General features: G+C 43.5%; 1 protein-coding gene across 3 annotated transcripts in view; it reads left to right on the top strand.

Moving 5' to 3' along the window:
• Positions 1 to 27,422, top strand: part of luzp1 (leucine zipper protein 1) — a 40,805-nt gene extending 13,383 nt beyond the window's left edge. Inside the window, exons 2-9 of one of the 3 annotated variants that reach the window (XM_031847160.1) lie at positions 1,714 to 1,772; positions 4,600 to 4,687; positions 13,188 to 13,530; positions 13,655 to 15,944; positions 16,290 to 16,879; positions 17,006 to 17,185; positions 23,146 to 23,430; positions 24,181 to 27,422. In XM_031847160.1, coding sequence (XP_031703020.1) covers positions 13,399 to 13,530; positions 13,655 to 15,944; positions 16,290 to 16,879; positions 17,006 to 17,185; positions 23,146 to 23,388 — 3,435 coding nt within the window. In that variant the 5' untranslated portion in view covers positions 1,714 to 1,772; positions 4,600 to 4,687; positions 13,188 to 13,398 and the 3' untranslated portion in view covers positions 23,389 to 23,430; positions 24,181 to 27,422. The remainder of the gene's footprint in view (positions 1 to 1,713; positions 1,773 to 4,599; positions 4,688 to 13,187; positions 13,531 to 13,654; positions 15,945 to 16,289; positions 16,880 to 17,005; positions 17,186 to 23,145; positions 23,431 to 24,180) is intronic. The other 2 variants (XM_031847159.1, XM_031847161.1) reach the window with 2 other exon arrangements.

Raw genomic sequence — 27,422 nt, forward strand, 5'->3', positions numbered from 1 at the left:
TTACATTACGCATAGTCATGTGGTCTCTGGTCACCACTAAGCTAAGAATGGGTTGACTCATTTGTAAAATCACATATTTTCATCAAAATGTTTATTGATCACAAAAAAGCTGGCTTTGCAGTCTGCACTATTACACATTTGGTTTAGTGCAGCGCAGAAGTGCGTTCGTGTAGCCTGAGAACATCAGATGATTCAGCAGAACCTGCGTGCCAGTGTTAATGGCGCGTCCCTCATGAATCTAACATGACCCAGCAGAGCAGCAGAGCAGGAGGGCTGTCTCCTTCCTGTAAAGAACGATGTTGTGGCAACAAACAGAAAGGATGACACAGACGGGAGCTCAGAGTGGCAGGAGCAGCTCAAAGACTGGTTGTTTCTGTCAATCAGTAGCTACTTGCATGATCAAAGTGTCTTTGAGCGCATCACTTGCTTCTGCTGTCTCAGTCAAGTTGATGAGCAAACAGGAAATTAATCGGCAACCGTTCTGACAACAGAATAACCTTTAAAGTCATGTTCCAGCTGCTCAAATGTGAAGATTTAAAGATTATTTTTAGTCTTTCGTGGAGTTTTGGACTGTTGGACAAAACAATCGATATGGCAAAGCAAAGAGCCTTATGTAACATGATGTCAACATGTTACTTCACACAAGGACAACATTTTTGCTGCATATTCTACTATTCACTGACATTTTTATAGAACAAGCGATTAATCAAATGAATAATCGGGAGACTAATCAACAACAAAAATATTGTTTGTTAGCTGCAGCTTCACATGCCTTCATGCAGGTTTTTCCACATCTCCTTCTCCCCCCCCCCCCCCGTTTTCTTTTTCTCCATGTTATGGTTAAAGTCAATGTATACAGGTGACAAAACAATGTCAGCTCAAAGTCCTACTCGCTTGCTTGTTCTGGAGCTTTTAAACCTGTCACACAGTCTTCCTCAGTACATTGAGTTTGGAGCTGTAGAGTCACCTTTTTTGACTTAGTTAGTTCTTTAATGTATGTTCTATGTAATGTTCAATGTTTCTGTACCAGAGTGTCCTGTTGCTGCCTACAGTTCACAGGAATGTTCCCTTTTTTGCCTTCATCCTCCCCCCCTCCTCTTCCTGATTTCTCCCCCCCCCCCTCCCTCTACTTCCCTCTCTCATCCTTTAAATTCAGTCCAGACTTCAGTCTTAAATCTGGATTCTCTGTGCTTAACCAAACATATGGAATGCTACTGTAGTGGAATGCTCCAAGTCTGGGTTGTTTTCTCTGACTCTGTGCGTCTGTGTGTGTGTGTGTGTGTGTGTGTGTGTGTGTGTGTGCGTGTGCGCGCGTGTGTGTGTTTAACCATGCACATGTTTTGAAGCAGATGAGAGCTTCTAGGATGATGATGATTATGATAATGGTGCGTGTGTGTTTGTGTGCCTCCGCAGAGAACTGAATAGGGCCTTCTGTTGTCGTGGCCAAACACGGCTTGTCTGCTCAGGCATGAGTCTATTGCAAAGCCGCCCGAATGCGTCCCATATCTGAGCAGTTAGCTCATTCTTTAGCCTGTTAGCTTGACTGTGAACGATCTCCCCCACAGTGACTGCATTGTAGGCCGCAGGCTCGGGGCCTTGCCAGCTGCCAAACATAACAATGGTGAAAGATGGCATGAGTGTGTGCGTCTTGATATTATGACGACCAGCGAGTCCACTTTCACTAAGCTTGAGCTTGTGTGTTTTTAACCACAGGATGGAGACTTTGAGAAGAGGAGCTTAACGTGCGACAGACAGAAAGATGCATCTTAAATGTAAGTTACGCCTCCCTGTCCTATAATGTCCATTTATTTCTGCACATATTTGGGGTGTCTCCTGGTCACTGAAAGTCATTCAATTTAATTCAAATAAAACACACTGAAAATGGCAACTCAAACATGAAGTCAATCCAGTAATGACAGATTTTTGAAGTGACTGATTTATATATAATAGAATTTAGCATATTACCCTAATGCGGGGTTTGATCTATCGGCTTTAATCAACACAATTGTATTTTATATGAGGGCTGGGTGGTATGACCAAAAATGCATATCACGGTATTTTGTAAGACTCTGGCGGTTTCACGGTATTTTTATTTTTTTTTTTCACGTTAAAGCATTAATTAATTAACGCCGAAAAGAACCTGCCGGCCAATGGCCAGCGAGCGGTGAACAGCTGTTTGTGTGGCGTGTTTTCCGTTCTGTCACATCCCGTTTCCTTCACCTACATTCCCCTGGGTCCTAAGCCCCTCCAAGTACAGCTTCTTATCACCAACGTACATTTATAACAAATACCACACATATTACGGTAATCAGCGTTGCATATGTGTCTGACCAAAATATCTTTTGTTGTTCAGACTTTGTTCATCCTGCATCGCTCTTTTCTGTTCTTTAATGTAAAGTTACTGGCGTGACGGAGCCTCTCCCAGCTGTTAGCAGACTGTTGTTAGCGAGCTTTACCCAGCATGCAGTTTGGCGGTGAAAAGTGAATATTTAACTATTTTTGGAAATATTTGGTTGGTTAGTGAGGTAATATGATTGATACCACTCTCATGTCTCTGTGGTAAGTATGGAGGTGATTAGCTTAGCTTAACATAAAGACTGGAAACAGGGTGCAGCAAGACTGTTTACCAAGGTTAAAAAATACGCCCACCAGCTCCTAAAGTTCACATGTTGTGACCTGTTGGTTTAATCTGTACAGAAGAAGTGAATGTAAAAAAAACAAACATTTAGCAGTTTAACCATCTCCCCACTATTTCTGTCCAGAGCATTTCCAGTCATAGCGCTGCTTGTTTGGCAACTTTGATATGACGACAAGACTCCGGAAAATCCCTCTGTTGTTCTCCAAACGGTTCTTTTAAAAAACGTTTTTTTTTTTTTAACTTAACAGATAGCCGGGCCAGCTGTTTCCCCATGCGTCCATTAGCAGGGGGGGGGAGCTGAGCATAATGCTAAGCTAAGCTAATTGCTTCAGCGCTCCAACACACAGACATGTGAGTGTGTAGGTCATTTTATTTAACTTAAAAAAAGAAATATTTCTAAATGTATTGATGTCCTGGTGTCCCTTTATCTATTAGTGACATTTAATGCTGTTGGAGACACAATTAAAAAGAAAAGGATGGCGTTCTGAAACCTAGAGATACCTTAGTATAGCTATTCGTGTGAGGAGTGTTGGCCAGCCAACACATCGATTCACAGCATCAATAATGTTCTGAATCTCTCATGTTTCCTCTGGCTCCACCCCCTTTTCTCCCTCTGCCTTCACACCTCCACCTCACTTCTTGTTCTTCTCAACCTCCTCTGCTCACCTATTCCTTCACTTCCTCTCCCCCCTCCTCTTCCGCCCCTCCTCTGCTCTTTGTAAGTCTGTTTCCCGTTGGGCACAAACGCCGGCGCCTCACTTCCTTCCCTGTAGCCTGAAGTCACACAGGAGTGGCACACAGGCGTATACACAGTACTGTATGTATTCTGTATGGGTCAGTGCGTTCACACTCGCTCAGGCCAGGTTAGTCAGCAGAGACAGTATATGTGTCACTGTCTTACCATGTCTGCAGCTGTCTGCTCACATGACAGTGTAAGGTCAATATGTGGCCAGGGCGTGTTTTGTGTGTCTTCACAGAGCTGCATCTACATGCGTTTATTATGCCGGATGCTAGTTCACATCCTGCTCGGGCTAAATTCATTCTAAATAGTCCGGATCTGACGAAGACCCTGAAAACCGACAGTAAAACAGGAAAAGGAGCTTCTCATGTCAGTGTCCTGCTACTTGTAATAGCTTTTAATGGTTTTTAATAATCAGGAGCAGGATTCTTTCCAAATTGGATGTCATTAACTGTACATAATGCAGTTAAGAATCCGTTATTAGCTTTCTAAGCGTTGGATGAAAAGATGGATTTCGCTTATGGAGCACTGTGGAGCTTGAGCAAGGAGACCATAAGCTTAGCATTAAGTCCGAAGGTCGTTTTTACCCTTCAGACAAGATATCAAATGTTAATAAGTGAACGTTTTATGATGATTTCCTTTTATTGATACTCCTGGTGACTTCCTCTTCTCCGTTCAGCTGTGTTTGCTGTTGCTTTTCACTCAAACTGCCTGAGTCTTTCATTAGATATTCATTCAGAAACATGCAGATTTTTTTAAATTCAAACTATCCTGTTATGTGTTCACATATTGTGTGTGTGTGTGTGTGTGTGTGTGTGAGCACATTTGTACCTGCTTCATGTGAAATGTAATAAGCAGCATAGATACTTTTGTTTACTTCCAGTACTAGGACAATAACTGTATGATCCAGTATCTCTCCTCTGGTAGACAACTTCATCATTTCACCTCCTGCTCTGTTGGTCTCGTATCATCCCTCCCTCCATCCTGCAGCCAGTGCTGCATTCCTGCTGCAGTAATCTACTCTGGCAGCTACCTGCTCCGCATACTGTGGAGTCACTCCCCTCATCTCACCCTCTCTCTTTCTCTCTCTCTTCCTTGTCTGTTTTTCTCTCTATATATCTTTGCTTAGCACGCACTATTACATGCATTTTGCTCTGCACATTTGCCCCATCTAAGCTTTTCCGCTGCTCTCTCTCTCTCTGCTCTGTTTCTTCCTCATCAGAGAGCCACTGAGGTCTCCATTCAGCTGCAGCAGGCAGCTAATGCCAAGGCTCAGGCTGATGAAGCACTGCCAAGCTCTGCCAACCAAGGTGTGTGTGTGTGTGTGTGTGTGTGTGTGCGTGTGCATGCTAGGATGGGAAAGCAGTGAATGAGCAGGATGTCAAGCAGCCAGGCAGGAGGTAGAAGGGCTGTATGTTAAGAGCTATTGATGCGTCTGTGAATCGACAGTTTTTGTAGGCAGTTGTCGCCGGCCGTCAGAAGGGGCCGGCCTGGTGAAATGTCCAATCCATCATCGTCACCGGACAGTTTGATGACCAGTTGTCACCTCTTCTCTTTGGCAAGGACATATAAATGCAGCAGGAAGGCAGGGGAATGAGGAAGAAGGGCAAGGGAAGGAAACAGAAGGAATGCAGGGGAGGGAGTATCTAGAGGTAGAGGTCACATGGAAGAGGGATGACCGTGACTGAGATGATGGTTAATAGGAGAGAAATGGAGAATGTCGGGAAAGAAAAGGATGAAGGGTAATAAGGTGGTGGTCAGGCCTGGGACAATAATCATCAAATATGCTTAGAACTCTTAAAATGGCACTAAAACATACTGGCATCACTTTACTATACATTTAAGAAACAAATAATGTTATCCATCACAGATAGGACACACATGAGCATTAGTGAGCAATCTTAAAGAAGGTAATCATGAATCATAAGGTTCCCCTGCATAAATAAAGAATAAATACATTTTAGAAATAGCAACATTGTCCTGTCTGACATGACAATTCTTGTATTTTTCTATTTTCAGTTCTTTACCATGATTGCGAGCTAGACGGCTATTTCAAGTCACTCGCTGCGATATTCACGATTATCCTGTTAATTGCAAAGGGAATAGTGCAAATTACAAGAAGCATCAGTGAAAAAAAGACATTATATTTTGTTTTTAACTTATCCATTATAAGTGGACCGACTGAATGGTTGAATACACATTAAAACAAATGAGTTCAGCAGTTTGAGAGAAATGTATTTTTGATCACATCTAGCAATGTAATGACATTCTTGAACCAGATCCCACCAAAAACAGATCACTAGTTCTTTGGCCTTCCACCAGATTTCATGGATTCTTTTTTGAGACATTGGGCTAACTCTCACGCAAACGGTAAACTACAGTGGAGGTAATGAATGAGAGTAAATCTTACAGATCGTATCACTCTTCAGCTGTCTCTTAACTTTTGTCTGTCTGCCTCGCCTCATTCTTTCTCCGCCTGACTCATTCTTATTCACACAGATACACGCTGACTGCAAGTGTCATCATGTTCTCACGTTTTCATTTTCTCTTATCGTCGTAAAACTGTAATACAGACGCATTCCTTCCCGAGCAGCTCATCATTGTGTGCGTGTGTGTGTGCGTGTGCGCTCATTAAATCATTTAAAGTTTTTGCTTTGCTGCTGTTAAACATGGCTTTAAATCGGTCGCTGGCGTTGGTCCTGACAGAAAACGCTGTGATAATAACCGAGTTTCTTTTCAGTTTAGTTATTAATGATTCCACTGTTGTTGTCAAAACAAGGTTAATGTTGTAGCTGTTCTGGAGCTTTAGATCTCATCTTAAGATTGTTGTGCATTGCACACGTATAACATTGTTGGACTCGCAATAGGCAGTTTGAAAAAAGAATCAAAATCGACGCCGCAGAGATATTGCTTTGAAATGCTGACCCTCTGCTTTATTTTCTCTCTTCCTCTCTTCTCTGATCACGATATCTAATCACAGCTCATGTGAATGTCCCAGTGTGGTTGGACATTTACGTCTCCTACTGGAGTCTTCCTGTCTATTACTTCACAACTGGGACTTCCTGTGGTTTCAGTCCACATGATAGCAAATCACACACACGTCCTAAAAAAACCCAGAATAGAGTTTACTGACCCTTAAGGTCTGGTATTATTAAAATCTTAATGCATGGCCTTGACAAATATTATTCTTGAATTACACTTTTTTTTTTTTTTTTTTTTTGAGCACAATTGTGAGGACACGTGACTTTTACTTATTACTCACTTACTGTACATGTTACATTCTGATCATTTACTGTTTGTTAAATCCTTCAGTAACTCATTTCTCATTTCGTTTTTCAAACTACAGATTATTAACATTCCATTGTATCTCCCATATTTGAAGCAACCTCGTGTCTTTTGTTATCCGTACAAAAACCACACCAGTTAGCAGCTAAACTGCATTCTCGTTCCCCACATTGTGTTGATGCAGTTCAGCTTAGTTCGGCACGGCTTAGCTGCAACACAGAACGACACAATCAGCTCTCCTAATCAGGGCCTCGCTCCTGTTCGCCCCAGTGTCTTGTGAGAAGCGTTCTTCATGTTTACAGTGTCAGTGACCTCTGACCCCAAACTCAGAGGGCAGCAGGCTGAGAGCATGCTGGAGTGCTGGAGTAGAGTTCGGAAATATTTCATGGAAACATGACGGCAGGTCACACAGGACATAAATCTGTGTGTTTAAATCAATAGCAAGAGTATTGAAACACTTATGCAAGTGAGCCCCACATATACTCATTCATTTAAATACATCTAGGTTTTGTATTATTTATTGTAAGTACGATTTCAGACAGTCAGCGAGTGGACATTTTAGTAATGGTCTGAGAATGTACACATGTTTTGGCTAATATATCTTTTATGATAATTAATTAAGACTTATTGATCGATAATTGAACAAACCAGGCCTGAGATAAGCACGTAATCTACGGTATCACCTGCCATGCCAATAACTGTATACACTACAAAACAATGTGTGCCATTTTGGGGGATTGTTTAGGATCGGAAACAGAAACGGGTTTATTGCCAAGTAGGTTTTCGCGTACAAGGAATTTGCCTTTGGTGTTTAGTGCATAATGATAAACTTGGAGTAATTAAATATTGTCCAAGGAATCTGCAGTGACAGTGTAATGTATAGAGAACATTTGTGATTATGTACAGAGGTGATGGCCCAATGATGTGCATTAAACAGAGTTGCTGGAAGGATGCTAGAATTGGCGTTGAAATGTAGTGCAGCAACCGTTGACCTGTTTTGGTGAGCCTCCATCTGGTGTGTGATATTCTGTGAGTCCATCAGAACTCATTGCATTCAAGTTGCTCCACATCTCCTTGGCTGCAGATCTGCTTGAGGCTTTTTTTTTTTTTTTTTTTTAAATAGAGCATCTAACATCCTTCCCCTGCTCCGCTTCCTGGTCCAGCAACAGTGAATGTTGCATGTAATCCTGTGTGTAGCGCTGATCAAGAACATGCTCCACTTTACTGTTATGCCACCAAGATCAGGAGCCGAGAAGCTCTGAGGGGCTTTGAGTTTGATTCAACATCCTCAAAGTTACATCTTTAACCAGGTCATAAACAGAGAAGCCAAACATGTAGTGCATGTGTAGAATCAGTGTGCGCAGGTCAGACACTGCAAGTCTCTCTCTGCCATGTCTGTCTTACCCTCTCTTCCCACTGGCATTTGTTGTCCCCCTCCCCACGCTTCCCTCTCTCATCTTCTTATCACGTCCTCTCACATAAACCGTGTGCTGGGGGGCGACCTAGAAAAGGCTCTGGGTTACTGGGCTAGGACCGGAGAGAGGACTGTTACTTTCCAGTCACACTTTCTGACCCTGATGTTCTCATAAATGTTTGGCTTTATCAATCCTGTACTAAACTGCTGTGTGCACATCATCCACCAACTTACAGGTATTACCATGATGTAAGAACATCCTGGGGACCTTTAGTGTGACTGCATCTAACAGTTACTTTCAATGCAGACACAAACCTCCATACCGTTTTCCTCCCGTCTCTCTCTCTCTCTGTTATTTTGGCGTTGAGACTCCCTGCGTTCAAAACCATTGAAGATGCACTGTTTCTCATAAATTGCTCAATGAGTTCAGACTGTTAACAAATGAAAGGAAATCCCAACTGAAATGAAGCCAAGTGTCCATGCGGAGCTTTTCCAGCCATTGGCAGCCAGGAGGAAAGACCCTTAAGAGTAATGGAGTGAAACTGTGATGTATCAACTTGATTTTTATTCAGCTTTCACTCTATTTTTTTAAGGGGAGAAATTACTGGTGAGAGGGAAGGAAAAGGGAATCATGTCACTAATGAATATCTTAACATTTAGTGATGTTGCCCTGACAAACGGAAAGCACCTGCTTTGCTATAGTGGTACCGTGGATAACTTCAGTGTCCTCTCCCGTAACTAAATATTTTTCTGACGACATATTGTTGATCCACTATTTTACCATATTTCAATATGTATAATATAATAATATTTCAATCCAGTATCTTAAGGAAAAATCCAAGCAGCGACGGTGTCCATCCCGTTTCAGCTGCTTCTGATGATTACGCTGCATGACCGTAGTTTCTTTTCCATTTTTCTGCTGAAATGCAACACTGCCTTTCAGTTCGTTACCATTTTTCCAGAAGCGGGGCAAAACTGAAAGGGTGAAAGTAAAAAGGAACATGACAGTACAGGAAACGACAAACCGAACATTATGGGATGCCGGTTTTCTCTTTCTTGGAAAAAGGGGAAAATGCAGGCCAAGCATCAGGTCTCCACCATCTTGTGGCTTCCAGTGCTGCGCCAGCATCCATCCACTGCAGTCGTCCCTACACACACACACACACACACACACACACACAGAAAGTATTTGTCACATATACACGCTGGCAATAACCCCCTACATGAAGATGTGGTTGAGGCATTTTGATTGGACCGGGACCCTTTATTAACTACCGTTTATGAGGCAGAAGAGCTTCAAACCCATAAGTTCCAACGTCAAGTGCAAGAGAGAGGGGAATTTTTTTTTCCTTTCTTTTCCTTCTCTCTTTCATGGAGAGAACAGAATGTACTCAAGGCAACAGGCAGGCAGGAAGAGAGTGGCTAAAGCCTTAATGATATGGTGGATGATTGTAACCTTGGTGTGTGTGTGTGTGTTTGAGTGAGAGCAAGCAGAGTGGATGAACCTCTTCAACAAAGTTTGACTTCCAGGTCTGTTTGGTGTTGTTGATCCAAGACAAAATGAAGCCCCACCACCACACACACACACACACACAATTTGTGTGCAACTCCCTAATTTTCTTTTAGCGGGCTTGAGCACATCTCCCCCAGTCTTTGTGTGACCAGTTTTCACATGCGACAGCCTACGCCACCTACAGCAAGTGGACGCAATAGCAGAACCAGTTTAGACCTGCAGATGTAGGCGTGTTGATGTTGCTCCCTACAAAAATAATGGCTGCTGCCGTTTTAAAACTTGCACCTGCAGATTGTTTCAGCTACAGCTTTCTTTTAATAGATGTGGTTAGCCTGTGTTTGTACTTTTTCCCAGTACCCCAGAAAATATGCTCCAGCAACAAAACCCATAGATTTAAAATGTGAACTGTAAAACCTTAAACTCCAGTTGTAGCACTTTCTGAAGGTGGCATGTATGTGAACATTGCAGAAGCTGTTACATACCTTACACATTTACACTCTCGCTGCCGAAGGAAGTAGAAGGTGCCAAAGTCATACATTGTTGGACTGAGCAGTTTGGTTTAAGCTGTTCTCAGTGTTCTCTTTAATTTTTATGGTTGAGTTTAGTTACAGATGCTGTATCGCCTTACGTGGCAAAGACAATCGCAAGAATGTGTTCAATGAAATTTCTTTGACTGAAATCAAATCTGGACTCTAAATTGTCCTGATCCAGTTGATGCTCGGAGCAGACTAAAGCAAAATCTCAGAAATATTTTTGAATACTCCCTGGGCCCTTGCCATGAAACCCAGACAGTGCCCTGCTTAGGAACGGGCTTCTGCAGAGAGAGTGCTTTGGAAAGCCCGACAGTGGCCTGGTTAAGAGCAGACGAGGCAGAGCGAGGGACTGGCGGTGCCCTGGTTAGTCCATCATGAGCAGTTTGTCTGCGTAAAAGGGGTCAGTTCCTCTGCCTCGCAGCTCCTACCCCCTTCCAGGTTTTCTATTTTTGTCAAACGACACACATGAAACTGTTCAATTTGAGTACATCCCTTCCGACCACATTCTCTCCTTTCCCGCCGTTTCTCCACGTTTTTGGCCAAACAGCTTCTCACATTTTGCTTATTGTTCCACAGCCTTGAAGATGAATACTAAATCAAAGGAATATTAGGGTTCATGAACACATATCTATGTGGGCCGTGGTCCTAAATTGAAGAAATTTGTGTTCCAAGACTAATAAAGATTCTGATTTTCCCTCTGCCGCCCTGCATCTTCTCGTTACTTCTCTCCTCCCTTTCCATCTCACTCAGCATCTGTCTATTCCCGCCTCCTGTCTTATCCCCAATGTAGCTATTGAGGCCCCAGCCCTTGCGATATGTGAATCAGGTATGTTGATTGGTTTGGCAGAGGCGGGGCCCTTGCCAGAGTCGCTTTGCACGCACCGCCGCTCCTTTTAAAGCGCCCACTTGGCCGTGCTGGTGTGCGTGTCTGAGAGAGATGGAGGGGAGAGATGAGGGTGGGAGGTAGAAAGCTGGCAAAGAAATAAAGGCAGAATGAAAGGAGAGGTAGGCAGCCTGCCAAGACGGGAGTAGCTGGACCAAGGAAACGCCATTATTAACCAGGACGTGGCTCAACCAGAGCGGCTGTCCCGAGTTGTTTCAGAAATCATGTAGGGGCCCAAAACCCAACAGTAAGATCATAAGGAATCTGTCATAGGGAAAATAATGAAGTCTGAACTTGATGTTTTATTATTAAGGGGGTCAGAACAGTTAGTTATTCTCTTAACCTTTTCACTGGTAACATGGCTGCTTAGTGCAGTGTGAAAGGCTCTCATGAAGAATTTAACTGTACCTAGGTGAGCTAGTGAGCCTTCTCTGCTTTTAATAGATACATGGGAATTTTTCATAGTTTTTTTTTTTTTATTTTTTTTATTTTTTTTTTATTTTTTGGACTCTGCTGGAACAGGATCAGTCAAGACAGGTTTGGATCACAGCGACCACCTCAAGACAACAGAGAAAAATTGGTCTACAACTCGCTTAACAAGCCACAGCTGGGCAACGCTATGCAGCCCAAAAAATGACTTTATTGACCAAGGTGTTTCGGCATTCAAGTCGACAGCAAGGCTAGCAGTTTTCTCTCCCACATTTTTCACAGTTTGTCTTTTCCCCTGCTCCCCTCTTAAGTCCGTGTACTTTGCAGTATTTCCTCAAAGTCTTGTACTCACTGAGAAGATTACCAAACCACTAGACCTCATGAAAGTAAAGAATAATTAAAACGCTACAGCTAAACGCTTTGAGTTCACATTGTGCCTTTTCTTAAAGTAATCGTTGCCATATTGACTTTCAAAGCGTATTGCCTTGGTTTATGTTCAACAAGACATTTAATGAATTGTGGGGAAAGTGGTTTGGGCTTCTTACACCAAATGAAACGATTGAAAATATTTGAAACTATGCTGGAGTAAACCATAATGGCAAGTTATACCTTGTTGTATATCATGTACGCACATAGATAAAAAGATAAAAACTTTTACTGCAGCAGTAAAAGTTATTTAATGTAAAGGAAAACTAGTCTTTAAATGTCGTGGTTTGTAGCTTCAGAGAGGCAATCTTTGAACATGGTGCTGTAGATTAAGGGAAAGAGGAGGCATGGAGCCGCCTGTCAGGGGGTCGATAAGTGATGATGTGTGCAGATGTTATGTCCTACCCTCAGGTTGATTTTCCTGCGTGGTCAGTGGGGGAAGCTCACCAGAATGAAAGGGAAAGGGGGAGTAATGGGATTTAGGAAAGAACACTACCTGAATCATGCATGAGACGACAGCTTCAGCTGGTTGATCTATGGAGGCCATGCTGTGGCGTTCTCATCAGATTAGCTGCATGCTGGGCACACAGATCGATATTATGTGTATGTGTGTGTATGTATGTATGTATGTATGTATGTATGTATGTATGTATGTATGTATGTGTGTATATATATGTATGTGTGTATATCGCTCTCTCTCTACCTAATAGTCTGTCGCAGAGTGAAACACTTTTCCTTTATCATCACATCCGTCCCATGTGACCATGACTGTAGTGTTGTGAGGGGCCTGTGATGTCATGATTGCCACGGTGACGGCGGTGTATGTGTGCAAAGGGGTGTAAAGGAGGTCTGTTATTGAGATATGCTGTTGTCAGCAGAAGCACACAAGCAAGCACAAATCAATGTTGGATACAACAGCAGCAGGGAGACTACAAAGTGTGTGTCTGTGTGTTCAAGCCTGTGCAGGCATGTTGAAACCCCCATACTCACACATAACATGTAATCAGTGCCACCTCCATCTCCTTCAAGGGACAGGCAAGGTGAAATGCATGGTGGTTCAGTGGAAACAAGAAAGAGAGAGGTGCAGTGTTCGTATTATGTCCACTTAATACTACTTGTCATATTTGTAATTGTTATACAATTTAGCCAGTTTCTGTAAGTGGCAAATTGTGTGCGAGTGTTTTTATTGTCGTATAAAAGTGTAAAATGTGACTGTTCTGTTGTGCGATCCTTTTACTCACTTACTAAGCTATGTTTCGAGAACGCAAATGACAGTCATTCCTTATTTGTCAATGACAAAGTGTTATTTCCTCTCTCCCTCCTACAGATGACAGATTCGTCTGCTAAACGCCACTCTGAGGGAACTTCAAGGTCTTAAAGCGACAGTGACGGACAGAACGCTGGGGGAAAAGAGTATTTTCCCCAAGAAAGGACTTGATAACACTTCCACACAAATGTGGACCTCCCAAAACATTGTCATCAAATAATCCGAACAACAAAGCAAACACAACAGATAAAACACAAAGAATTTTGTAGCCATGTCTGACAATAAAGACGTGACACATCGCCACCTGCGGCACAAGTTACAGAACCTCGGCCGAAGACTGGATGAACTGGAAGAAGCAACCAACAAGCTGCAGAAGGCTGAGGATGAGCTACTTGACCTGCAGGTGAGCACTGGTTGACTTCAGACAGTGTTTGTTTGTGTGTGCATATCGGAAGCAATGAGTGGAATAGAAATTTACTCCATGAATAGATTAATGATTGGTTGAACACTGTCTCTCTCTTCTACAGGACAGAGTCATCCAGGGAGAAGGCAGCAACTCATCCCTGCTCGGAGACGTGGAGGACCTTAGGAAACGTCTCCTAAAGATTCAGGGGAAGGATGAGGAGGTACGCAAAGCTGAGGATCTCTGCCGCACAGTCAGAGAGAAACTGGAAGAAGAGGAAAGCCTGACGAAGGAGCTAAAGGCCGAGATTGAACGTCTACAACGGAGGATGGCGGAACTGGAGAAACTGGAAGAAGCTTTTGGGAAAAGCAAGTCTGACTGCAGCCAGCTCTGCCTGAGCCTGAATGAGGAAAAGAACTTGACCAAGAAGCTATCGTCAGAGTTGGAGGCCCTCAAAGCACGTCTGAAGGAGGTGGAGGGCTCTGAGACAAAGCTGGAGAGAGCAGAGGAGGCTTTGGCTATGGATCTTGAGAAACTCAAAGGATTCACCCAAACCTTTATGAGTGAGCGTAAGAGGCTAGTAGAGAAACAGAGAGAGGACGAGAAGATCATTCTGAAGCTGACAGAAAAATTGGAGCACCAGAAGAATTACCTTGGCCTGTCTGCAGATCCCGGTCGTGCAGATTTCATGAGGTCACGAATTGAGGATGAGCTTTCATCCACAGGGCTCCTCACGGGTAAACTGGCTGGACGCAAGAAGAGCCTTGAGTACTTGAAGCTGGCTGATGACAACATCGGTCTTGTGAACAAATCTGAGAATGAGAAGAACAGCGGTCTTGAAGGCTCCCAGGATGAGGACAACAAAGTAAAGGAGCTGACACAGGAAGTAGAGAGACTGAAGAATCGCCTTAAACAGCTGGAGATAGTGGAGGAGGATCTAAAGAGTTCAGAGTCCAGAAATGGCGAACTTCATGAGAAGTTCCAGATGGAACGAAACCGTGCTCGCCAACTGAACGAGCAGGTGGAACAGCTCAGGACACAGCTGTGCGGGAAAGGTGGAATTGGAAGAAATGGAACCAGTAATGTGGATAAACACGGCAATGTAAGCACCAACATTTGCCCCAACAGCCCTGCTAAAGTCCTGGAGAATGGCAAAGCTGAGAATGAAGAGAGTATTGTGAAGGGATGTTTCAGACAAGAGAAACCCAAATATAGGAGTGCTGCAACTGTCTCAGAGCCGAGTTCCCCCAAACACAGAAACAGGGAGCTCTCTCCTCAGCATAAGAAAGAGACAAAGCTGAGGAGCAAAGATCCCAACCACTCAGAGGAGAGCTCTCCCAAGTCTGTGAGGAGAGCCCTGAGTCCTGCACACAAGAGTAGAAGGACACCCAAAACCCCAGCTACTGCGATTTCTTCTGATAACGGAAACAGAGACACAAGACGAGGCAGTGAGGAAAAGACGAGAGGAACCACTCCCTGCTCTGTAAACGCCTCCTCTACTGAGATTAAGAAAGCGCCAGTTCTTAGCCGCTACCCTCCAGCAGCTAATGACCAGAAGCCACTGAGGACGGCTCACAAACAGACTGATGCGGATGATAAAAAGGGCAAAGTAGAAACGTTTTCAAAACTATACGTAGGTAGTGATGGTGAATCAAACAACTCTGATGTAGTGCCCAATAGTTCAAGTACCATCAACAGTATCTCTGCTTTAGAGAAGGACACAGCGTCTGCCTCAGATCAGGAATCAACAGACCAAGTTCAGGAATCTGTCTCTGGATCTGTCGCCCCTACCCTGTCCAAAGCCAATGGGGCCTACGCAGCCTTCAGATCCCCCGTTACTCCAATGTTGCCCAACGACCAGGGGTCAGAAGGTCATTCATCTGCCTCTGAAACAGAATATACTGGTTCAAGGCCCTCTGAACTAGAGCCTGTAACTGAGACGACTACTTCAACTGTAAGCAGTAGGACTGCAACCCCCAGATGTCCTAGACACCCCCATGTCCATGACTCCCATTCCGAGGGTTCTTCTTCCAGGAGCTCGTTTGATGAAGAGCTCCACAACAGAACACTGTTAGCTGAGGGAGGCCACCAGGGGTCCACACATACTGCATCGGAGATCGAGATCCAGCGAGTGTGCAGCCCACGCGAGGCTCTGAGGTCCAAAGCTGTCATCAAGCCTGCGATCGTAGAGATCGACAGGAAGGAAGTGATGATTTCAGAACCTTTGTCTACAAATGGCAAACCCAAAATCTCCACCAAACCCATGGTGACCACCACTAGTAAAATGACCAGTAGTATAACCATCTACCCCAATGACCCAAGCTCTTCAAGAACAAGCAGTCGCAGCAGCAGTGTGTCCAGTGAGCCCATGCCGATCAAAGAACGCCACACCTCCACCAGTAACATCCTCATAGGTAAGGACGGTAAAGGATGGCAGTCATGTTTTTAACAGTGCAGGTGCTATGATACAATTTATTTGAACTATTTGAACTTGAGGTGTTGTGTAAAAATGCAAGACTTAAAAGTAGTTCTGTGAGGCTGTATTCAAGAAGTGCTTTGAGCTAAATGCTAATGTCAGCATGCTATCATGCTCACAGTGACAATGATAACATGCTGATGTTTAGCAGGTATAACGTTTACAATGTTCACCATCTAGCTGTAGCAGCTGCATTACTGTCTTGTTACTCTTACTGTCAGCTTCTTGCAACTATAAAATGTTTTGGTTGGAAAATATTGGATATACTTTTCTTCATTGCCAGGCCCCAGCAGTGAGCACCATGGCAGCATCTCCGTCCCGTATGAGATCTCCATTCCCAAAAGTGAGATCACCTTGCGGTCGTGCCAAGACCAGGACTGCATAGTAGACGACCCGAGTGATTCCTCATCAAGGTCCAAACACCACAACACTTCCAGAGTGGAGACCACCACCAGCCACCTGTGCTGCCAACGTGGCAACTTCAGCCTCCAGTCCATGGACACCACCTCTGCAGACTTCAACGACACAGAGTCAGGCTTCGAAAGCAGCAGCAGTAGCACCACCACGGTCACCAGCTGGAGACACCAAAGACAAGGCCAGCACTCCCAAGAAGACAGTTTACCAGACTCAAAGAATGTGACCGTGAGAAGCACCTGGAAGAACCGGGACACTGTGTCAACGGATGAGTCGGGCCGAGGAAGAGGAGGTGCAAGGACCATGACTGATGGGGGGTCTGAGGATGAAGCAGAGGTCGCAACAACATGGAGGGCTTACCGGGCAACCACGTTTGACACAGAAGAAACAATAAACAGCGGAACAGGAGCTGGTGGGAATGCCGAGGCACAGAGGGGAGTCAAGCCGTCCCCTGCAGAGGTGAGCTAAAGAACAAATGTATGAGACAAATGAGTATGTTCTTTACACAAAGTTAACAATAAATTGGAGGATATGAACTACTTTATAGCTGCATAATGTTGCTCTTTATGTTGCTCCCTGTCCCAGGTGTACATGCGTAGGATCAACAGTGTGGTCACTAATACCAGAGAGGTCGAGGACCCCGTGATTCGCAGAGGCAAACGCTCACAGTCTCCCACCACGGAAGCAAGAGGCCCGGGAAAGATCGTACCCCACGCACCCGTTACCGCTCAGTCCTGGGGCCGATCCTACACACAACAACCACAGGTAGGACGACTTTTCTGCTCTCATAAGATGTGTTCTTTTGACATGATGCAGGTAGACAGAAAGTGTTAATATAAATGAATTATGTATTAGTCTTCATCAAATGGTAAGCACAAAGCAAGTGTCATGGTTTTGCAAAGTGTGGCTGGTAATTTTACATACTTGGAGTGTTTAGTGTTTTGACAATGTGGAAGTCACTTAAAGTAACTCAATCACTTAAAATGTAATCCCTCCCTTCTTAGAAAATGAGTCCTTGTGTCTGTTTTAAATTTCTCAAACCTTTCTGGCATTAAACAAACATGTGACGGCACTATTACTGCATAATGTGTCTTCTTAAATACCCTGCATTGCTACGCAGGTGAAGGCCTTATCCGTACCACTCTGCAAATGGTTGTCTTGCAGATAAAAGTCCAGAAAGTACAACCACAGCGCTGAGCTCCTGGTGTGTCCACTTTGCACGAGAGCTCAGCTTGTATTTTTCCCTGACGCCAGGCTCTGCGACTTCAAGCTTAGCACAGCAGTTCTGTAGGCCGCTTACTGGGGCCTGCTGCCCCAGTAAGCACAAAGAGAAAAGGGTGGGACAAAAAAAAAAAAAAAAAGAGGGAGGATGGAAATGAAAAAGACCTTAACAGGGGGAAAAGAGGGTTCAGAAAACCTCAAGGAGAAGAAAATAGCTTTCATTTAAATGTGCCACCACGGTCTGTGCCCCTGCCAGGCTATGCTACACAAACATTACTAAAAGAAAACGGTTGCTCACCCCCACTTAGTGCATGCATTGGATCACTGTGTGTTTGTATATTGATCCACATACATGAATCTTTCACCTGTTACTGTGTAAGAGCTTATATTTTAGGCTTCTGGTTTTCTTTTACAATGGGAAAATGTAATGTAATCACAATCTGCCGTATGACTTCAACACTTTTGTGGAGCTACATTATAAACAATTAAGTATAAAGACACCGATTGAGCCCACTAATTTCATGTATGTGTGCCTATGCGTTAACATGTGAGATTGTGTGCATAGCTACAATTAATGGAGTGTGAAAGTGTATACAAGTCTTTAGAAAGATGAGGTGACAACTACTAATGGGCTACAGTATTAACTTACTTGTCTGTTGGTATATAATATATTGTCAAATGGCCGTAGTACTGCTTACAGAGTGGGCTCCATGGCTACAATAACATCAGTCTGTCAGTTTGACAAACTATGCTGGACTAGAGGCCTTTGGGTAAAATCTCTGTTTTCCCCTATAAATAAACTGGATGTTGCCAAGGAGACCAACACATACATGCAAAGTGTCAGCTGTCTCATCCATCATGTTTGCTCACATTAGCTTCGCCTTCATTTAAACTGTCTTTGTCTTACATATATACTGTGTATATATACACAGCACAGAGAGATTGCCTGTAGATGATGATCTTTTTTTAACCGCAGGTTGCCACCTGGGTAAACCACAACGTCATCATTTGTATAGCTCTATGGGGTATTCTTTTAGAAGTAGCATATTGAAGGGATGTTGACCAGATCAGGACCAGGACTTCAGCAGGTTACAGGGTCCTGGTTGTGTTCTGCACCAAAGTCATGCAGTGTGTTTAGGCTTCATGGGTTCTCTTCCTCTGAGAACTTTCCCTAAGGCAACCCTTTTTTTAGTGTGTGTCAACTATCAAGTGCTGAAAAGCTAATATTGAATTATGACATCCCGAGCCACGGCTTTGTCACGGAAGCATAATGCCCGACTCACGCTTTCCCCTAAAGTTAACACTGTTAGCTCTGTTGCCGTTGTTTGCGCTGTTCTTGCTGTTGGCACCATTAGTTAATAGCCGCCTTCTCGGCCGTCGTCATGTTGAGAGCCGTGTGGAGGCAATCCCTCTGCTCTGAATATCGTATTGAGAACATTTTAACATGTTATAATGTAGTTTAATGTGAGCATCCGTCACTCACATGAATACACACCACTCTGCTTCAGTCACAACAAAGATGATGAACACCGTTTGGGTCTTTCATCTACACACAGAAGGTCCATTGCATAAAAACACACCAGCAAACATGACGTTAGAGCTCTAATTGCCTACAGGGCCCCTCCCTCTTATTAGCCTCAATGGGGGCCCCCCCGTTTCAACACTGCTATAGACTAGAAAGAGCAGTAGGGGACAGCCAGCTTTGTTTTTTGTTTCTGACGCCTCCCCGCCCTCCTATGTAATGTCATCCAAGCCCCGACATGAGCAAAGTGGCTTCAAGTTGTGTATTTGAGAAGCTCTGTCGGGGTCAGTGCCCGCATCAGTTTTACTACATGGCCTTGACCATAGTGCTTTTTCAGGAGCGCTCTCCTCTTTCTGAACCTGTCCCACATCACTCATCCTTGATGGCCCTGGTTATCCTAAAGCCCTGAGTCCCTGTCCTGTCTCTCATGTGGTAAATCAGCAGTAACCTTTTTTTGTCAGCTATGCACTATGCTATGGAAATTTCCCAAACCCACTTAGTTGACACTGCGGTACTTTAAAACCATGTTGATTTTGATATTAAATGGATAAACTGGTCACTCTGTTTGGATAGCAACTATGAAGAAAAATTGCTGTGTGCAAAAAAAAAAAAAAAAACGTACTTCAATCCATAATTATGCTTCAAAGCATGTCTTGGAGCACAGCTGATCATTTTTGGGTTTGGATTCTCAGAACATTTCAGTGGTCTGAACAGCATCCATTCCCAAGAGGTTTGGATAAATACAGCTGTAGTTAGGACAGAGGGAGGTTGGGATTAGTTTGTGATTGCTGTGTCAAAAGTTGATAGAAGAGGTTTGTGTACACGTTTGTAGATGGAGGCATGTGGGTTAATGGAAGGGGAATGTCGTTAACGTCCTTTCTTTCTCCTTTGTAACTTTGGTGAATGAAGCCTGAGCCAGACGGCATGTGAATAGCAGCTGTTTATATCTGATGTTGTAGTTTTAGACATCTTAAGTTCTCTTTCATTATTAAAAGATTGGTTGAAAAATGTGTGTCTTTGTAACCATTTACATCAAAGGCTTCCCAGTGATCAGAGTAGTGCAGACTGAAAATCAGCGATCAATAAATAGTCATTAAGGAGGAGACAACACTCCCAGTTCCTTTAAGCACCCTGGAGCGATCTGGGAAAACTGACAGCTTATTGATTAGCTTTCTTTCCTGAACCTCATGTATAAATTATTTGGATGCCATTTATTCAAACCTCTAGTGCACAGAGAATGACATCTTTTCATCTAATAGGTCGTTTTTGTTGTCCTCATGATCCAAATCAATGGCGGACTGTTTAACCTTGACTGTTGCCTCTGGTTTGTCCAAACCAATGTTTACAGTGCAACGTTTTTCCCACTCAAGTGGCCCGGCTCTATGGATTTGGTTCACCACATTGGTCCAGAACAAACTATATCAACAACCGATTGCCATGACATTTTATGCCGACATTCATGGCGTCCAGAGGATGAAGTCCACTGACTTTGTTGATCCCCTCAATTTAACTATAGCAACACCATGACAGTGATATTTTATTTTATTTTATGGATTGATGGATTGGCACATGGTACATATGGTACCATACAGGACTTGGTCCAAAACACACGTAAAGATACAAATAAAACGTCAGTGTTAAAATGGTGCTTGCTTGAGTACAGAGCAGAACAGTACTGTAGTGATTCCTCCCCGCTGTAGCTGTAGGAAACCTCAGCCCGGACACGAATGAACCGTGAACTTATGTTTGGCTGAGGACAGCGGGGCCGATATGGCCGATGAACGAGATACCCAAACATCCTTTGTTGAGTCATAAACCAGCGGCAGCGAGGTAAAGTGTGGGATCCTGGCTAGTCTACTACTCACCATTTGCCTGATCTGACCCGTGCAGAAAAATCCCTCTGGAATAAGAGTCTGTGCAGCAGCTAAAGTTGTCGAGCATCAAACAACAGACACTGTGCAAACACCCCATGAAAAGCTATAAAAGACTGGCTTTTATAAATCATAACGAATAAACGGATCATCACCTGGGAAAATCAAACACACATTTGTGACCTTTTCTGAAACATTTCACCTGGAGTGTCAAGAGTGTTGTCTTGCTGGAGAGGTGATTTAAGAGTTTGGGTTGGCAAGACATCCCCATTCCTTTTAAAATTGGGCGAGCGACCAAGGGCAGACAGATTTAAAGTAGGGATATAATTTCTTCTGCAGACGCTCTGACACGCTACTTGTATTACTTCTTAAATCTGCTGGCCATTGTTTTGCATTAGAAAGAAGATCTTTCTCACAGTGTTCTTTTGGTTTTCAAAGTAAACTCTTGGAAACTGTATTGATAATTCTAACAAAGAGCCTCCTTTTCTCATGAAAGTATGTATAAAAGCCTAAAACACGAGAAGATTGATACCACTCTGATGTCTCTACAGTAAATATGACTCTGCAGTTGGTTAGCTTAGCTCAGAAAGACTTGCCCACAACGCAGCATTGTTACAGATATGAGAGGGGCATCGATCGTCTTATTTCACAAAGAGAAAGTGAATAATTGTATTTCCCAATATGTCAAACTGTCCCTTTAAATATCACAGAACATGACTAACCTTTTCATTTGACATACAAAGTTGGTACGGGATATGTACTCTGCTTTTCTTCGTCCTACCGTTTCTGTTTTTTGTTTTTTTTGTTTTTTTTTATGGTGTCAAATTATCACGCTGTGCTGCCAGACGTGATTTAGCGTTTCTGATTATAGCGGCCTATAAAAGCGTGTTTTCCAAGCTGAAGGCCTTTAGGTGTGAGCTGGAGCAGGTCTGTGATGACAGCAGCACTTGCTGTTCCAGTAGATTTCCTCTGCTGCGGCACATCAACTTACTTAACAGCATTTATTACAGGCTGACGTTGCTCTTGCCCAGATACTTTCTTAAATTAACTTTCAGCCACTTGGGGGGAAAAAGCTCTTAGTTGGCACGCACGCACAGAAGTTACTAATTTTCCCTCGACTGAAGCCACACGTCTTTTAAAAGATGTTTTGCTTCTATTGAGCATTACACTTCATCATTTTCAAGCTTTTTCTTTTAATACATGCCAAATCTTTATTGTCAGGTGTATTTTTTTTCAAACTTTTGTTATTTTAAGCCTATTACAATATGTTGAACAAAGCACAATCCTCCTGTTGATTGTAGGAGGAACACTGGAAGTGCATTACTTGGCAACCTTGTAAAAGCCCCCCGGTCTTGCAGCTGTGGCTTACCATAGAAGGAGAATATGCCACTCTGCCGTTTCCTCCCTTCGGTGACTGGAGCAGGAAGTGACCACACTGAACACGCCTACTTGGCAGGGTTCGCTGGTGACTGATTTCCTGTCTGTTACCCCTGGAGACCGAGAAAGGCAGTCCAGCAGGGCACCATTAAAGCCAATTAGTGAGAATGCATTCTAAAACTGCACCAGAAGCCAACTCCAACCCACCAAATGTCACTAATTATGGTGCTTTTTTAAAGCTGAAATTACAGGAGCGGGGTGCTGTTTCTCTGTGCTTTAGGAACTGCATCGTCATCCAACTCTCGCTTTCTTAGAGCAGGGTTGCTGAGGTTATGAGAGGGGACGTGCCGCTGTAGCTACCACAGACTAGTAACGTTGGGTTTGTTTTCTAGTCAGCCCACCAAATTATAAATCTCTCAGCTTGGGGTATGTTTGGGGTTTTTGGTTGGGGATTTTTCCCCTGGCAGAAGTCCACATGGCAGTCTTTCCCTGTCACACACCAGTTAACATAAGCAGCATCTATTTAATGCCCACATAACACAAAAGTCCAAACAAAATGCCCAGAGCTCCTAACACAACTCCAGAATATGGGATTGAAGGAATTGACCTCTGTTGTGATGTTTGTGTTTCTGACAAATGCAAATGCCAAACCAACCCACGTCTTAAACTTGCCACGGCTGCCAATTCTGAAAGGGAACAAGACTTTTCTTTATCATGTTTTCTAACCTTTCCAGGCTGCTGATAGCGCAGAGCCCAGTCCAATCCCGAGCGACAGTCCAGCCTCCTGGAGGCGGCAGATGCCCGGCAGCGACTCTCATCACCTGGGGAGCTCTAGTGACCGGGCGTCCAAGACGGCGGGGGCCTCCTCCAGAGGGGATCTGTGGTCCAGTCGGGGTCAAGGGCCAGGGGCCAGAGCTGAAGGGAGGAGTGGAGCGGGGAGCCGACCATGGAGTCATCGTCACTCTGAGCATCATTAGACCACTTGGGGTCTTAGCAGCACTTCTTCAGCAAGAGGACAGGTAGGAGAGGACAGGGTCTTTTCTTTTGTCTCCTGAAACTAAACAATTAAAGGAAACTGATCTTAATTACCCCTGCTGGAGTGATGTCACATCTCCTAATGAGGTTTCAAATCGAATTTTCAGTATTAAGCTGACCTGATGCTGCTGTAGCACATTTCACAGCGCAGCAGTGCAGTAGTTTAATGAGTAGAGTGACCCCCAGTGGGAAGCCCCAGCTTCCCTGCATGTAACAGTTAGCATCCATCCACCCTGCTGAGGGGTCCACGAGCAAGGCAATTCCAGGTGAACGGTGCTGTAGCTAAACCTGCAAGCAAGCGTGAGGGAGAAATCCTGAATTGTTAATAATTCCGAATATTTTCCTGATTCCTCAGCAGTTTCCTGGGAAGAATGATGTACTTGAGCACAAATTAGGAGACATTTTGAGGTTGTTTTTTTTTTTTTAAAGAAAAGCTCCATTTGAACCCAAGTTAATATTCATTTATTATTCACTTCTTTTCAGAAAAGTCATTTTTTATACAGGTTACATAAATTTCATATTATGCTTGTTCAGCTGATGAAAAGACTTGAGGTTTTCTGGAAATAGATTTTCATCGGTAAGTGTACTAATTTAGCTTAATTAGTACCAAATGACTTTGTTCTTTCTGGCACACTTTCTTGGAAATTATTTGGAAATTATGGACCAATCATGTCAAAAGTAGATGAATAGTTGTGTTAAAATAATGTTTTTTTTTTTTGTTTTTTTCTTGACAGCATTCCATCAAGCTCTCAATGGCACAAGAAGAGCCAAAACATCAGTCTCCCATCAACTAATGGCTTCCATCTCCAAAAGTCAACATCCACAGCTTTTATAGCAAAGAAAAGAAAACTAGCAGTTGCAGCCACATAGTACAACAAACCACAGACCTGACATCCTTACTCTGACCCCGAGTGTGTGCTGAGACGTGAACAGCTCGTCCTATCCGGAACTTTCTCTGTCCCAAAAGAGGCATAAATGGAAAGACGGTGCCTGTACAGTGTTTTGGAGGTCGCCTCACCAGCCCATGTATCCTCTTCTGCTTCTCGTGTTGGATGTATTATAGTGTAATCTCGAAACTTGACAAGGGAGAGGCTGGCATGTTGAGGACGGCTGGGGATTTTCCTGTGTGCCAGAAAGGGTTTAAGAAGAAGGACTCAAAATGTTCCTCAGAGGACCATTACAGTGACCTCAATGGAGCTGGATATATCGCTTCTGCATCAGAATTTCAACCTTTCTCCATCACTGAAAAAAAACAACAACAACCCAATCTTCAATCAACAGCAGTACAATGTTTAAGATGCGTCTTCATCTCACAGGGCTGGATCTTCATGCAGAGTTCTTCACAAACTAGTAGATCTTTAACTTTGTAATGTGACCAAAAACAGGAAGTGAATTATTGCACATAACATGTGCACGTTTTTTATTTTTGGTTCATTTTCAGCCCATGTCACCACTTTCTGGCATGCGGCCTCAAAACTGGATTTAATTTGGAGTCTTCGATGTTGAGTGAACATATGCATGTTTCTAAGTAATAAATGAAGAGCACTTGAAAGGTTGTGACTCAGCATGTACTCTGCCTAAAGGATTGTTGGTTGGCTGCATTTAAGGAGCGCGCACACACACACACACACACACACATACACACACATACACACACATACACAGATGAATTCTGACAGGCCGGGACCTTATTTATGCTTTTTCCCATTTTCACCAGTTATTTAGATTCTTTGTAATTCGCTTCCTGTTCTGCATTATCCTTTCCCTTTCTGCTCAACCATATCAAGAAAAAAAAGAAAAGTAGTTTGCACGCAGTGAAATGCAACGCACATGTAGAAAAATGAATAATTGGGGGGGGGATATTGTTTATAACCTCAAACCATGCTACAATTTCCATGGTGCTTTGTTTTACAGCTCTTGCAAATGTCCTCATTCATGTATTTGAGAGCCATAGCAAAAGAGGAGTTTCTGTCTTAACTGAACATTGGACTTCGGATTACCGCAAACCTGGCCTGGCAAGGTGGACATTTTTTTTTTTTTTTCCCAGTGCTGCTGTAAATACTGGTCTATGTGCCAGCCAGTCATAGGAAGACACGAGACTCCTAATCACAAGGAAGTGACAGTTCAGCTTGTATGTGACTGGGTTCGCCGTGCGAATTGTCCCAGCTTATCTCCGTTTCTTATTTCTGTAGAGGTGTATTGTTTTGTCACATCCATAAAATATCAACATGCGGTTGGTATGTTGGAGCAATCTCTCACAGGAGGGGTGCCACTGCAACAATGGGGGGGGTGCCATAAACCAGTATAGTAGTGGCCAGTAATTCAAATAAGGTGTTTTCATTGAGGTGAATGGTGCATATCAAGGACTTTTATTAGGCTCCTGCTGGACTTTAGATCTGACACACAACATTTATTGCAGTACGACAGGCGATGTCGACGTTGATCCTTCCACAAAATATATGAATGTTGCTACTGAATGCAGCTGAGAATGACCGATGGCTTGATGCCCCGATCCAACACGACTGCACTGTTTATCTGACAGGATCAATAACCATAACTGACAGCTTGGGACACGTGAAATCTGTTCAAGAACTTAAAACGCTCCATCTGGTTCCTCTGCTGTTATGGATCTCAATGCTGTCACAACCAGCTGGGGACGGGATTTCTCAGTTCTCCTGTATTCTACCAGCCGCCATCTAGCTGTAGTATTTATTAGTCTTCATACATGTACAGGTTATTTTGCTGAGAGGTCTGTTGCCGCTTTGTCACTTTACTGTTTATGCAAGCAGGAGATTATATGCAATCAATAAACTGTCCCCCCCCCCTCATGCAATGTTTGTAACAACGTCAGTCATCATGCTTTACATACAAATCGGTGATAACTCCAAACGTAACTGTTTGTTTACCTTCAGAATGCACATTTTCACTAATATCTACTTTTACTTTTTGCTAGAAATATCTACAGTATGTTCATCTGTGCCTTGAGATAAAGTAAGGGAGAGAGATTATTACAACAAATTCACACCTGCACCAAATTGTTAGTCATAAATAACATGCAATACTGATTGTGAGGTTGACTTTTTATTTTCGAGGATTGTTGTGTGGAACATCGGAAAAGTATTTTTGGTTTAAGTGTAAAAAGAGGTTCTTAGAAGGAACTCCCCCCTGAGGATGTCGGAGCAAGGTTCCCTGAGAAAGGGCTAGTTTTTTTGTTGTTTTTTTTGTTGTTTTTTTTTCTTCCCAAACCCAACTTCAAAGTATCCTCTTTAAAGAGTATAGACCGCACCGCCCAAAAAGCTATGTCCTTTGGATTTGTCTGTCAGGGTTGCAGCCTCAGAGAGGATTGCCATGTGGCCACTTCATGGCCACTGCTGGCTTTAAGGCTGTTCAGAGCTCCTAGTGCGCACGCCAAGACTTGATGATCATGTAGTCTTTCTCTGTTATTGTTTCTTCTCCCACTCTTCTCATTTACCAAGAGGGAATGCGATCTTTTCCCCCAATCCCTCATCTTCTCAACCAATTTCTAATTTCCCTTTTAATACGTTAGAGAAGTTAAGTGTCCCTCTTTCCTCTTTCTCATACTTGCTTCCTTCTCACTTCCTAAAGGGGAGGCCTAGACCTAAACAGCAGTGCTATGTGTTCAGTTATTTTATTGAAGGCGAGAGGCCCGTCACCAGGCTGTGATGGGCAGCGCCGCAGGTAGCTGAAAGGTCAGAGGTCAGAGCTGCATCTAATCCTGTCTGTATGTCTTGACTCAGGGCTTGTAAATACAGGCGAGAGGGAGACCGACAGCTTGGCAGTGATGTCCACTTTAGGGACAATTAAAACAGACGAAGGTATCGAATGTCCAGCTCTGCCTGAGCTCATGCTGCCAGAGATGCACGCGGTGTGGTCGTCCATTGGTGTGTGTGTGTGTGTGTGTGTGTTGTTATTAATATGTCAGCGAGGGCTTCTCGTTTAAAGCTCGACATGTCAA

Source organism: Anarrhichthys ocellatus, unplaced genomic scaffold, assembly GCF_004355925.1.
Source record: "Anarrhichthys ocellatus isolate YVR2014 unplaced genomic scaffold, GSC_Weel_1.0 scaffold7, whole genome shotgun sequence".
Classification (NCBI taxonomy): Eukaryota; Metazoa; Chordata; class Actinopteri; order Perciformes; family Anarhichadidae; genus Anarrhichthys; species Anarrhichthys ocellatus.